Source organism: Helicoverpa zea, chromosome 25 (genome assembly GCF_022581195.2).
Source record: "Helicoverpa zea isolate HzStark_Cry1AcR chromosome 25, ilHelZeax1.1, whole genome shotgun sequence".
Lineage (NCBI taxonomy): Eukaryota > Metazoa > Arthropoda > Insecta > Lepidoptera > Noctuidae > Helicoverpa > Helicoverpa zea.
Genome location: NC_061476.1, coordinates 8256463 through 8270307, shown reverse-complemented (window position 1 = coordinate 8270307; position 13845 = coordinate 8256463). Strand labels below are relative to the sequence as shown.

Sequence of the window (13845 nt, the reverse complement as noted above, 5' to 3'; positions counted from 1 at the left end):
ACCTACATAGAATTTGAAAAAGATATCGTTTTACATATTGATTTCTGACACTTACGCGATTATTAGACATTAATTTTACGGATTTTATCGCAAAAGTACGTAAAATCCGTGAAAGTAGTTTTATTTAAGAGATATCGGTTTGAAAAAAACATCGTAATACATCTGGATGATATTCATCACCCCTACTCTACCTCCTGTTGCGCTCCTTCAATGCACATGGTCTGAGTTGGAACAACTTTTTATTGCGTTTTTTATATAATTTTAAACGTACATTTGTAAAAGAGCCATCTATCGACAGATTAAGTAAGTACGTATCGGTTCCTTAACTATTTATCTGGCAGTTTGGTGCTCGGAAACGCAGCAAAAGTTAAACAGTGTTTATCAATTCAATAACTTTGTCGAATCGATAACTAACGAAGAGATATCCAGAGACTTCAGAAACCGGGCATAAGTCTGAAATCATAGAGCTACACTAAGTACAGTAAGGAATGGTAAAACCGCAGATAGCTTATTATTTCGGTTTGACCTTATCACGCACAACAGACAACTTACATAGATATAAGTAGGCAAAATAAACATCAAATAGGTACATAATATTTAAAAAAATATGTCTAGTAGGTAAGTACCTAATATGTTTTTTGTTTTGACCATCACATGACGCAAATTAATTAACCCAATAAATAGGTAAACAATTTTCAAAAAAAAAATGAATGAAAATATTGGGTGCCAAAGTTTATCGTGCATATAGGTAAAGTTATTTTAAGATACTTATATATTATTTAATTAATTTTAGCAACATAGGTATTTTAATCTATTTTGGGTTACAATAAATATGGTAATATTTATATGAAATGACGTCAATGGTGGTATAAAATGATTTCACAATGATTTTACCATACAGTGTACGTACACTGTACAGCCATACCGACATGATTTGCAATATAGTGCGAGGTCAGTTTAATTTATATTGTGTCTAAAATTATTATAATTTGTGATAATCTTTAACATTTTGTGACACTATCCTGTTACGTGAACATTGTCGTCATAAGCACGATCTATTTTTAGAAGCGAGACCGAACTTACAAATGCTTATCAGACTGAAAAAAATAATATTACACGTAACAAAATTTTTTGACGTACGCCAACACTAGTAACTCATTGCCACTATAGCCAGGTTGTTTTTTATGAAGCTCCTATTGTTATTCTGATAGAATATTAGATATCATTCATGGAATTCCTACTTCGATTCGTTCTAGGAACTTATTTGGTGACGACTAGGCTAGCCAGTCATAACGTGACCATTGTTTCAAACTGGTCCTATGATTGGGTACCTAGCTCTGGTTATAGTCATATAAATACTCTTCTACCATTCCTAATATTATGTATCATAGACTTTACGAATACCAAGTAAATCAGTGCAAGTTTAAATCAGTGTTTTCAATTATTATTACTTGAGTGGTTTCCAGATGCAGATTCAACCAGATGTTATAACTGTTAGATAACATAAGGAGATATCTAGAAACTGAAAATGTTCAAATCAAATCAAATCAAATCAAAACGTTTATTCGCGTTCGTATGTTGTATTCAATTACTTATTTAAATCATCTTAATTAAAATACTGCATGTACCGTTATAACGGTGCGCCAGACAGTCTAGGTATGACACCAGACACACAATGTATCATTCGCTCACTTTCACACACATAATTTAATTCTATTAAAGAACAAGGGACACCTAATAAATGTACGAGCAAAACCAGTTTTAAAATAAATAAAAATGTGTGTTCATTCATAAGATACAAGATGTATATTATTTAAATTAAACAAGGAAACTATGACGCATGCAGTGTTGGAGGATAATCTACCATATAATAACTGTAATCGGTTAATCTTGGGCACGGAGAATAAAATGACTAGCGGCGGAGATGTCATAACGCAGAATCTTCTAAGAATCTTCTTAGAAGTAGCGCGTCAAAATGCGGATGTTCGAGGAAGAGGAACGTTAGTAGCTCCATCTTTACACGCCAATCTATTAAGAACAATCTTTGTTAGATTGGTTTTGATTTGACAAGGAACACGAACGTCTCGTTAGTTCTAGTACCTGATCACGCCTGTCGTACGTTGCTTCACCTACAAGAAGGCGCCTGACCTATCTTCCTTATGGTATCTCCGCTATCATCCCTTCCTCCGTGATCTTAGCAATTCTCTATTCACTCGCACACACGCACGTGGTATTCAGCTGCTATTTTATAAGCACGTGAACTAAATTATACATTTTATACTCCAGTGACGTGACTGTGAATAATTTGAAGTTTTTTTCTGTATTATATGTAGATTTTTTTACGTCGGCAGGGCTCCACCGCGAATTTGGTTTTAGTCACGCATGGCTAAGTTCGGTTATGTTGCGACATTGTCGCTTGTTGTATCAAATTGATTTTGTGTAGAAAAATACTTATTTAGCATCTCATTGACAGGTTACCGTTGATTTGTTTCTAATTTCTGGATTTCATCATCAGCCCTTTTTATCGTCCCACTGCTGAGCAGAGACTTCCTCTCACACAGAGAAGGATTGAGCGGTAATCACGTCAATACTCCAACTTGCTGTGCCCGACGAGGTATATAATTGTTTTTGTTTAATTTTACCGTTTTTTACCTTTGCCTTGCAACACATTATGGTATGCAATAAAGTTATCGAGTATTGAGGGTTGATGATTTCAGACTTTATAGACCAGGTTACCTCAAGATGTTTTCCTTCACCTTCAATCAGTCATTGATATCCAAGAACTTCAACCTACCTATCCAAGACTCATGGTCAGGTGTGAGCCGCAACGCCGAGGCTGGTTCCCTCAGCTGCTGCAGCAGAACTCCTGGGAAGGCGATGTTGGCGCCCGTGCCGATCATGTACATCACCACTCCGCTTACTGCCAGCAGCTGGAAGGTAGATTCGAAGAGTTAGTGATCATGCCGTTTTGGATATAGGATGTGTGATAGTTTCTGAGTTGGAGAAATAATATTGTAAGATGGGCGTGAAGCCTCACAAAGCCAAGGCTATTTAGTAATCTGTGCTTTAGGTTAGGTCTAAGTGGGTTTAAAATATTTGTGACTATTTTTTCATTTGCGCTTTTAGTTGCTAAGACTCATTTCTTGTTAAAACTAAAGTTATAGCTCAAGTGTAGTTTATGATTAAAATGGAAGAAAATCAAAATGACTAATACATATTTATAAGTTGTTTATTGTTGCTCACCGGCAATTGCATTTTTGAGCCGTTTGGGGTTGAAACCCTGGGACCATGGGGCCCAAGTGCCCACAGACTCTTTCGAGAAATTAGTAAGCGATTAGTGGAGTCCACTCGTGACCAAAGGGCTGGCCTATACTTCGGTCAAAGGATATGCATTGCCATCCAGCGTGGCAATGCAGCCAGCCTTTTGGGCACGATCCCAGCTGACAGCGATGCGGATGAATATTTTGATACTTAGTTTTAATATTTCCCTATAATAAGATCATTTTGTAAAACTATTGTAAAGTAAATGTGTGTTCTTATAAAAACCGCTAAACGTTTGTAAACAGGCTAAATTTATTCATATTAGAAATAAAATATTTATAAGTAAATATTGTTTTGTTTGAACCAAAAAGCTAATTCGTTTATGTTTTAGGTTTTACTATCTCTTCCTTGTTTAGTTTAATATCGTCTTATTTTCCGGCTAGCTTAAGTCACTGTAAAAAAATTTACAACCTTTAAAAAATTGCAATTTATTAAACTTGACTTTGACAATAAAGTTCGAGATGTAAATAAGCTTCTCTCCACAGAATTTTGCGAACCATAATATGGGTTTATAGATCATAGACCTTCCGCTGGTACATCAACGCTCACCAAACATCATGTGATGAGGTATAGTTACCGGCACGGATATTGAGCTCTCGGCGGAAGAGTAGGGATCGCTTTGCGCACTGTACACATAAGGCAATCTATACATATAATAAATCTGTAAAAAAACTGTGTCTGTACATTGAATATATTTAAAAAATAATAATTGGGTGGGGTTTAGAAACAGTAATGGAGCACAAATCCAAAAAAAAAATTCTGTCTGTTTGTCTGTATGTCTGTATGTCTGTATGTCTGTTTGTTTGTACACGCTAATCTTCCGAACTACTGAACGGATTTCAATGATTTTTTCTTTGTTGTATCAGTATTAAGCCTGGTCAACATATAGGCTATAATATATCTTCGAAACTTGAAGACCTGATGCAGAACTCCAACAGACCAACAAAACTATAAGAGATATAAAAATGGTGCCATGGCAAAAATTGTTTCATGTGATGAGCATTTTTAGTTGAGATAATAAATTTGAAGATCTGGAACACCTGATGTGGAACCCCAAGAGCCCAGCTTCTCTGTACCATATACAGGTATGGCGTTTTAGCAAAAGTTGTTCAATTTGATAAGCACTTTCTATTGACTTATACAAATTGAAGATCTAAAACACCTGATGTGGAACTCCAGGTGCCCAGCTAGACTATAGCATATAGAGGTATGACGTTTTAGCAAAAGTTGTTCAATCTGATAAGCACTCTCTGTTGACTTATACAAATTGAAGGTGTAAAACACCTGATGTGGAACTCCAGGAGTCCAGCTAGACTATAGCATATGAAGATATGACGTTTTAGCAAAAGTGGTTCAATCTGATAAGCACTCTCTATTGATGTATAAACATCGAAGATCTGGAACACCTGATATGAAACTTCAAGAGCAATACTACACTTGAAATGTATAGAAATGAATGTTATGAAATAGGTATGGTGAATCCTATCCTAAAATAATGGACACGTATTTTTCTTTTCTCTCTCTCTCACAAACAAATAATAACGAAGATACAACAACGCTTCGTTAAGTCACTGCTTAGTACAAATTTTACATACTTAGACGTGGCGTCACGAGCCCTCACTCTCCGACTTTGTTGCGTTATATCTCATTATTATTTTGTATGTCTCTTCCAGACCTCGGGACTACAGAGTTCCGAATTTTTGGGAGGCAAACGTGGGGCCGAAGCCAACACGCTGAAGCCCTTTTGAGACAACTTTAATGAAATGGTGACACAATACCGTCGATTATCCCTTTATACACTATAGAAATGAACCCAAGGACATTCACCGGTGGACGTCGTTAAAAAAAAGACAATCCCCGGTTCTGTGCTAAACTATTGCTAACTATTGAGGGAAACTACTTGGGCTATTTGTGATGGGATGTTAGTGGATGTCAATGGTACATGTAAAAATGGCAGGTGGAGACTCGCCACCTCACTTACTGGGCCCCCGGGAACCTGAAGCGTGAGGATACCTCGGCGGACTTTAAACACAGATTACGCGCTCCCTGTGCTTACCATGAGGCACCTACCCTCCGAGCAGGGCTACTAATCCTGCTCTAGCGACTCCACTCTGGACGGCCAAGCCAAGCCAGAGGCGTGAGACCTACCCCCGTCATGGTTCACTCCGACCGGCCGGAGATGGGGGATACTCTCCCTGGAGAACTCAGCATATAGTATAGCCCCGCGGGGTTGCTACTCCCCGTCATCAGCCTCAGATGTCCTGCGGTGCCTATATCTCATTATTATTGTCGTTATTATCTCAAGAGCCTTTGTCCCAATTATGTTATGGTCGACTTCCAGTCACGATGCAACTGAGTACCAGTGTTTTACAAGGAGCGACTGCCTATCTGACCTCCACAACCTGGTTACCCGCTCAACCCAACATACCTTGGTAAGACTTACTGGCTTCTGACTACCCATAACGACTGCCAAGAATGTTCAATGACAGCCGGAACCTACAGTTTAACATCCCCTCCAAATAACGGTTATTGGTATCCAAAATATACGTAGAAAGTACATACGAACTTAGAAAAGTTGCATTGGCAGGCACTTGCCAGACCTGGAATCAAAGACGCACGCTCATACTTGAGAGATTGGTTCTCTACCCACTAAACCACCACGACTTCCACTAAGTCACCACGACTTTGTCATCTATTTAATGTTTTTTTACGTAATAATACGTGTAACATTTTTGCCACATAACTTAAATGCAGACTTATTAGAATCACTACTTTTATCCCTATGATCACGCCTATTGCGGTTCAGTTCTCAGCGTTTTGTTTAGTCCAATTTAATTAAATATATGGAACGTTTCTAATGTTTATCCGTATTCCGTTGTTTTCAAGTCAACGGGCCCTTAAAATTCAATATCAGACGGTTCAGATCTTTGATTTTGCTGACCCCGTAGTCGCTGGCATAAGGGACAGGATCCGCGTACGAAGTCTCGGGCAGAAGCTAGTAAACCAATAAATCGCTTCTGCGCAGGTGAAGGTCAGTGCTCAATATCCGTGCCGATAACTATATTTGTAGTATTATTAAATAACAGCCTTGTGATCAACCTTATTAATTTCACCTTACAAGAGATAAACATTTTCCTAGCCTGCATACATTTGCTAGAAATCGGTTCCTGATAAAATACCTATATTACTGCTTTAATAATATTTCAGATCGCAGTTTTTACTGGTTACTTGTACATACTTATATGAAACTGGTAACTAAGTAAAATGATTAAAGTTTTTGCGATGCAATCGTGCACAATGTTTGTTTTAGTTCATAAAGATAAATTTATAAGGATAAAACTTACTTTTGGTTTGGGTTACCGTACGTAATAAATATCAGGTTTTTGACCGAAGAAATAAAACCCGTTTCGTTCGCGGATGCTGATATAAAATCGCACTTAGCTCAATAAGGGCAAAAAATATGCATTAGGAAGTTTGAAGCTTAGCAAATACATATGATAAAGAACTTAGAAACAATCAAGCACCGGTCATTGATTGAGTTTGCCCTTTTGACGAGTTAATAGATACATAGTTGGCTATTTACTGAAACTGCATCTAGGAAATTTCATTCGAACAATACCCACAGACTACAACTTAACTTATTATGTTAACTGAAAAATGACAAACCTGGCGCACGAAGGGCGAGATCCACTCGTAATTTTCTGTCATCATGTGAAGGTGCTGAACGAAGTCCAAAATTTACTTCATTGATCTTCAAGTTGTGGGCATCTGGTAACAAAAGAGAACAGATATTATTATTTACTTTACAAAGATCATTTAGACATTAGCTGTTTTTATTGCCACAAACAGTGAAGTACCTAGTTAGTTCTAAAAAAGCTAAGTTAACTGTAGCCATTCAATTACAAATGTAGGAAAGCCTACTTTGGAAATATCTGCATTACATCTTTTCGTAACATCTAACTTCCAGTCTAAACAGATGCAGCTCAGTACTAGTGTTTTGCAAGGAGCGACTGCCTATCTGACCTCCTCAACCCAGTTACCCGGGAAATACATTACCCCTTGGTAAGACTGGTGTATCATATGAGTATGAAGAATTCTTAATGATGCGAGTAACTGCAGTTATTATTGTATCTGTCGGGTTAGTTGCTCGAGCACAGATGTCAGAGTTTATAAACATTTAAGTAGTACTTATTCAACAATTATATCCGACATGATTAACATAGGTGACATACTACATTCATTATGTATCAACGATTCTATAAGAAAATGGGAGCAAAGGGTATTTTATTTTTATATTTCATGAACTCTCTTGTAAAAGTCAAGTAAGTATACTTTTTTTTAACGACGGAAAAAATGACTCCTCCCGCTGTGGGTTAGTAGCAGTGAGGGAGTGTCAGACTTTTAGCTCCTTATATTCAAGGATTTCACTTTTATCTGTTTCATGTGCTTTGTTTGTTCAGTACATACTTTTCTAGTCATTTATTATTCAAAAATAATAACGAAATCTTATTATATGCCTCCATATATTATTTAGTACTTAAATAACAAGATTTCCCTTGCAATAGTAAGTTAGTGATACCTAGAACCAATCGGTCTAGTCACATGATGGCAGTTACATTAGACATGTAGTTAGACAGGCCGAGTGAAAGTCGCAGTATATAAGCTCGCAGATAGATCATTTATACACAGAGTTGTAGGTATTACTTAATCTTATTAGGTCCTAAGTAATCTATTTGATGTAGTTGAAAAAGGAAGAAAAACACTGTGATAAACTATGTCGCTGTTAGGCCTCATTTACGGAGACGCGGGGCGTTGCGCGTTGCGTTGAGTAGCGCGGCCCGCACTGAATTCAAATATATGGCGTTGTATGAGTGCGTTTACGGAGAAGCGATTTTAGACGCGTTTGTTTGAATTAGGGCGTTTTTTGCGGCCGAGCTCGCGGATGGCACCGACGCGTCCCACGCGGCGTTTATCGCGGCGGCGCACGCAGCGGCAATTCTCGATGAAGCTATGTCGCTAGATCGATAAAAACTAGTCGATTTGATCAAGGCGTGCGCCGCTGCGTTGCCCGCCGCGTGCTTCGCTACACGCTAGACTGCTAGAGGATACGCCGCGGGCGCCGCGGCGGGCACCGCCACGCTTCCCGTCTCGCTTCTCTATGAACATGGTCATATATTGCTATAAGTTTGTGTTTACGCGTGCGATGATGCGTGCCGCTTCACGCGCCGCCCCACCGTAAACAGTAAAAACGTCTGACGCGCCGCGAGACGCCACGCCACTCGCGACGCGAGACGCCCCGCGTCCCCGTAATTGAGGCCTTATTGTAAGATTTCACTATGTGTATATTTACCAATGTTTAATATTTATTGTCTTTCAAATGTTTCACGAAAAACTATTCCTCAGACCTAAAAATCATCATCATCCTCTTATTTCAATTTTATTTGGGGTCGGCGCAGCATGATTCCTTCCTCCATACTCTTTTATCTGCCATCATCACATTCTTGCCATATAAGCAAAAACTACTATATACAATAAAAATTTATATGAAGTGTTAACATAATGATAGTATTTTCTAGAAATACAAGCCTATGCACGAGGAAAGTTAAGTGCTTGCTAAGTGACAGATAGAGAGAAAATGCATTAAAGCGAAAGAGACAACATATAGGTATATTACGTGTATTTAGCACACTAGAACATAGCTTAGTTATATCTATGAAAGCATAATATCTATTAGTCATGGAGAACAAAATGACTAGCGGAGATGTCATAACTGCAAAATGTCCTAAGAAAGTAGCACGTCAAAATGCGGGTGTTCGAGGGACGACGAACATCACTAGCTCCACCCTTACACGCCTTCTATGGAACACGCGGATTAATTTCAAAATTATATCACAAAAACATCAAGACCATTCTTCGATAGATTGGTATTGATTTGACAAGGAACCCGAACACCTCGTTAGTTCTAGTAACTCATACTATCGTACGTTACTAGAACTTCAAGAAGGAGCCTGACTTATTTCCCGTATATCATCTCCGCTATCTTTCCTTGCTCCGTTGACACACGGGGAAATCCGCATTGCTATCTCTCCTAGCTATTTGATTAAGAGCTAACAGTGGCTGAGTGTTTGTATTGATTAGTTTGGATGACTGACTTTAATGTGTGGCATTATCATACTATCCTACTGCATGACTCACACATGCATATGTTACAGCCATAGTGATTAATTAAATATTATACACTAGCTTCTGCCCGCGACTTCGTACGCGGATCCTGTCCCTTAAGTATGCCAGCGACTACGGGGTCAGCAAAATCAAAGATCTGAATAGTCGCAATAGACGTGAACATAGGGATAAAAGTAGTGATTCTAATTAGTCCGCATTTAAGTTGTGTGTGGCAAAAATACTACGTAAAAAAACATTAAATAGATGACAAAGTCGTGGTAACTTAGTGGAATTCGTGGTGGTTTAGTTCGTATGTACTTTCTACGTATATTTTGGATACCAATGACCGTTATTTGGAGGGGATGTTAAACTGTAGGTTCCGACTGTCATTGAACATTCCATTCTTGGCAGTCGTTATGGGTAGTCAGAAGCCAGTAAGTCTTACCAAGGGGTGTTGGGTTGAGCGGGTAACCGGGTTGTGGAGGTCAGATAGGCAGTCGCTCCTTGTAAAACACTGGTACTCAGTTGCATCGTGACTGGAAGTCGACCCTAACATAATTGGGACAAAGGCTCTTGAGATAATAACGACAATAATAATGAGATATAGGCACCGCAGGACATCTGAGGCTGATGACGGGGAGTAGCGACCCCGCGGGGCTATATATACTGAGTTCTCCAGGGAGTGTATACTGTCCCCCATCTCCGGCCGGTCGGAGTGAACCATGACGGGGGTAGGTTTCACGCCTCTGGCTTGACTTGGCCGTCCAGAGTGGAGTCGCTAGAGCAGGATTAGTAGCCCTGCTCGGAGGATAGGTGCCTCATGTTAAGCACAGGGAGCGCGTAATCTGCGTTTAAAGTCCGCCGAGGTATCCTCACCCTTCAGCCGCTCATGTCCCTGTTGCCCTCTTGTTGCTATTCAGTGACTGGTTCCCGGGGGCCCAGTAAGTGAGGTGGCGAGTCTCCACCTGCCGTTTTTACATGTACCTAATACATTGTCATCCACTAACATCCCATCACAATAGCCCAAGTAGTTTTCCTCCATAGTTAGCAATAGTTTAGCACAGAACCGGGGATTGTCTTTTTTTTAACGACGTCCACCGGGGATTGTCCTTGGATTCATTTCTATAGTGTATAAAGGGATAATCGTCGGTTTTGTGTCACCATTTCATTAAAGTTGTCTCAAAAGGACTTCAGCGTGTTGGCTTTGGCCTCACGTTTGCCTCCCAAAAATTCGGAACTCTGTAGTCCCGAGGTCTGGAAGAGACATACAAAATAATAATGAGATATAACGTAACAAAGTTAGAGAGTGGGGGCTCGTGACGCCACGTCTAGGTATGTAAAATTTGTACTAAGCAGTGACTTAACACGAAATTCAAGCGTTGTTGTATCTTCGTTATTATTTGTTTGTGTGAGAGAGAAAAGAAAAATGCGTCAATAGAGAGTGCTTATCAGATTGAACCACTTTTGCTAAAACATCATATCTTCATATGCTTCATATAGTCTAGCAGGGCTCCTGGAGTTCCACATCAGGTGTTTTACATCTTCAATTTTTATAAGTCAACAGAGAGTGCTTATCAGATTGAACAACTTTTGCTAAAACGTCATACCTCTATATGCTATAGTCTAGCTGGGCCCCTGGAGTTCCACATCAGATGTTTTAGATCTTCAATTTGTATAAGTCAATAGAAAGTGCTTATCAAATTGAACAACTTTTGCTAAAACGTCATACCTGTATATGGTACAGAGAAGCTGGGCTCTTGGGATTCCACATCAGGTGTTCCAGATCTTAAAATTTATTATCTCAGCTGAAAATGCTCATCAAATGAAACAATTTTTGCCACGGCACCATGTTTGTATCTCTTATAGTTTTATTGGTCTGTTGGTGTTCTGCATCAGGTCTTCAAGTTTCGAAGATAAATTATAGCCTATATGTTGACCAGGCTTAATACTGATACAACAAAGAAAAAATCATTGAAATCCGTTCAGTAGTTCGGAAGATTAGCGTGTACAAACAAACAGACATACAGACATACAGACATACAGACATACAGACATACAGACAGAATTTTTTTTTGGATTTGTGCTCCATTACTGTTTCTGAACCCCACCCAATTATTATTTTTTTAATATATTCAATGTACAGACACAGTTTTTTTACAGATTTATTATATGTATAGATAATCACTGATCACTGTACATAATACCCAAATTGACTTGACAATGTGATAAATTAATCACTTTATCTGCATGTCGATTCTATAAAATATCACAACTCACTTCGACATCACTCTCACTTCGACTTCGATCTAAAGGTAGAATTCCGTGGACGCGACAATAGTCAACCTTTGAAAATGTATGGCACCGTTGTCGAGGCCCGTGACAGTCGCGCGCGGCCGACGAATTTCGTAAGCTGCTCGCGGCATTGTCAAAAATTTAATTCTGGTTTTACTAAAATTCTATAGATGTTATTAAGCGCTAGACCATGTTGAGAAGCGTACGGCCGCGAGCGGCTCACGAAATTCGTCGTCCGCGCGCGACTGTCGCAGCCCTCGGCAGCGGTGCCATACATTTTCATAGGTTGACTTTTGTCGCGCGCGGCTGCGACAATCGCGACCCACGGAATTCTACCTTAAAGTTTCGTGATTGACATTGTCAAACTACACTAGCGCTTCACTATCGAGCGTGTTGACAAGTTGAACTAAATCAAAGTCGAGATTTTGACAGATTTGTCAAAATCTGTCTATCTATAGGGGAGGTAGGGGAGAGATGGGCAGTTGGGAGACATGATCAAATCAGAATAAAAGGGGGGTCCTTTTATTCTGATTTCTGATCATAGTTTTGTTTTTTTTTAATTGGGTAGTTTACGTTACCGACTGGTAACGGTGTTCATCCATAGACTATCTGTCATTTCTGTGAGTTGTCAAGAACAAACACTCGTAAAAGTACTTAAATATTTTGTTGCGGTTTCGGATCGTTATAAAGAGAAAACTAATGAAAGGTATGTGTATTTTCTATTATTAATTATTGATTGTCAAAATCTCCAGTTACAATTATAGTAAGTCGATGCAATCCACACCTATTATACCTTTAGAAAAGAGTACTACAGCAATAGTTAATGGGCCCCACGTTTTTATTTTAGTCTAATATGACCGGGACCACCTACGTAGGTTGACAGGTAAGTAACTATTTTTTATTTTCTAGTTTTCAGTGCACATAAGATAAAACCGTTTAACTTAAAAGTTTTTTTACCGATTTTTTTTTCATAAACTAAGTCAAAAGTGTCCAATGCTCTCTATGGTAGGGAGGCTTTTCTTCGTCAGTGAAAATTTGTGAGGTTATAAATCTGCGCGAAAAATCCTTTATAGAATCTTGTTTCAGGTACCGTTGCCAACTTGATCTAGAGACTATTATATTTAAAATAGTGTTTAAATAAAGTTCTAAGTGTTTTAAAGTGATTAAGTGCCTACATTTAACGATGGCTAGAATGTTTTTGCTTAAATCTTTATTAGAAGAAGCTCATGCTTTAGATAATTTAGAAAAGCGTCAACAATCTGCTAGAATTCGTAGTTTACCTTTATTAACTCGCGATGATGACTATGTGAGCATATATAGATTGTCAAAGGAGCTAATTGACCAACTGGAGTCTGATTTACTGCCCCTGATAAAGCCCACAAAACGTCGAGGCAAAGGACTTACAACTCGTGTAAAAGTAAGTATTGACACAGTTTATAGTTGAAAAATTGTAATCAAGCACACAATAATAAGAAAAACACTTAGTTCTTAATAAGGAGTATTCCCTTTATGTGGTTTCCCCGCCAGCTGATATGTTTTCAAAAGCCTCTGTACTTCAGTTATAATATTGGTATTCTCTTAAGCATGAAAATAACCAAATTGGTCTCAATTTTGTTTTCACTAAATCCAGATAAAGTAGGTATTACATTTTTTATTGATTTATTGTTTCACAGATACTATGTACTTTATCATTCTTGGCTAGTGGCAGTTACCAGAAGGTTATTAAAGAGGGCATCAGAACTTATTTATCGCAACCGTCTGCATCTCGTTGCATAAATGAAGTAGTGGAAGCTCTGAACAATCCGGCCGTAGTAAAAAAATATATAAGGTTTCCTCAAAATCAGCAAGAAAGGCAAATTTTAAAAGAAAGGTTAGTACCTAGATATAATATAATTTTAATATTATTATAATTAAACTGACCCTTTTATTTTTACAGTTGATCATGTTAGTGATTATTGTAAATTACAGGTTCTACAAAAGGTTTGGGTTTCCAGCCACCATAGGCTGTATTGATGGCACTCTGGTGGCAATGAAGAGACCAGCAGAGAACGAAGAACGGTTTTACTGCCG

General features: G+C 38.6%; 1 protein-coding gene across 1 annotated transcript in view; it reads right to left on the bottom strand.

The window, feature by feature from the left end:
• LOC124642620 (facilitated trehalose transporter Tret1-like) overlaps positions 1 to 13845 on the bottom strand; it is a 35352-nt gene that overhangs the window by 3647 nt on the left and 17860 nt on the right. Inside the window, exons 2-3 of the mRNA XM_047181130.1 lie at positions 6988 to 7089; positions 2795 to 2930 (exon numbers count right to left, since the gene is read on the bottom strand). Of these exons, the coding sequence (XP_047037086.1) occupies positions 2795 to 2930; positions 6988 to 7032 (181 nt within the window). The 5' untranslated portion in view covers positions 7033 to 7089. The remainder of the gene's footprint in view (positions 1 to 2794; positions 2931 to 6987; positions 7090 to 13845) is intronic.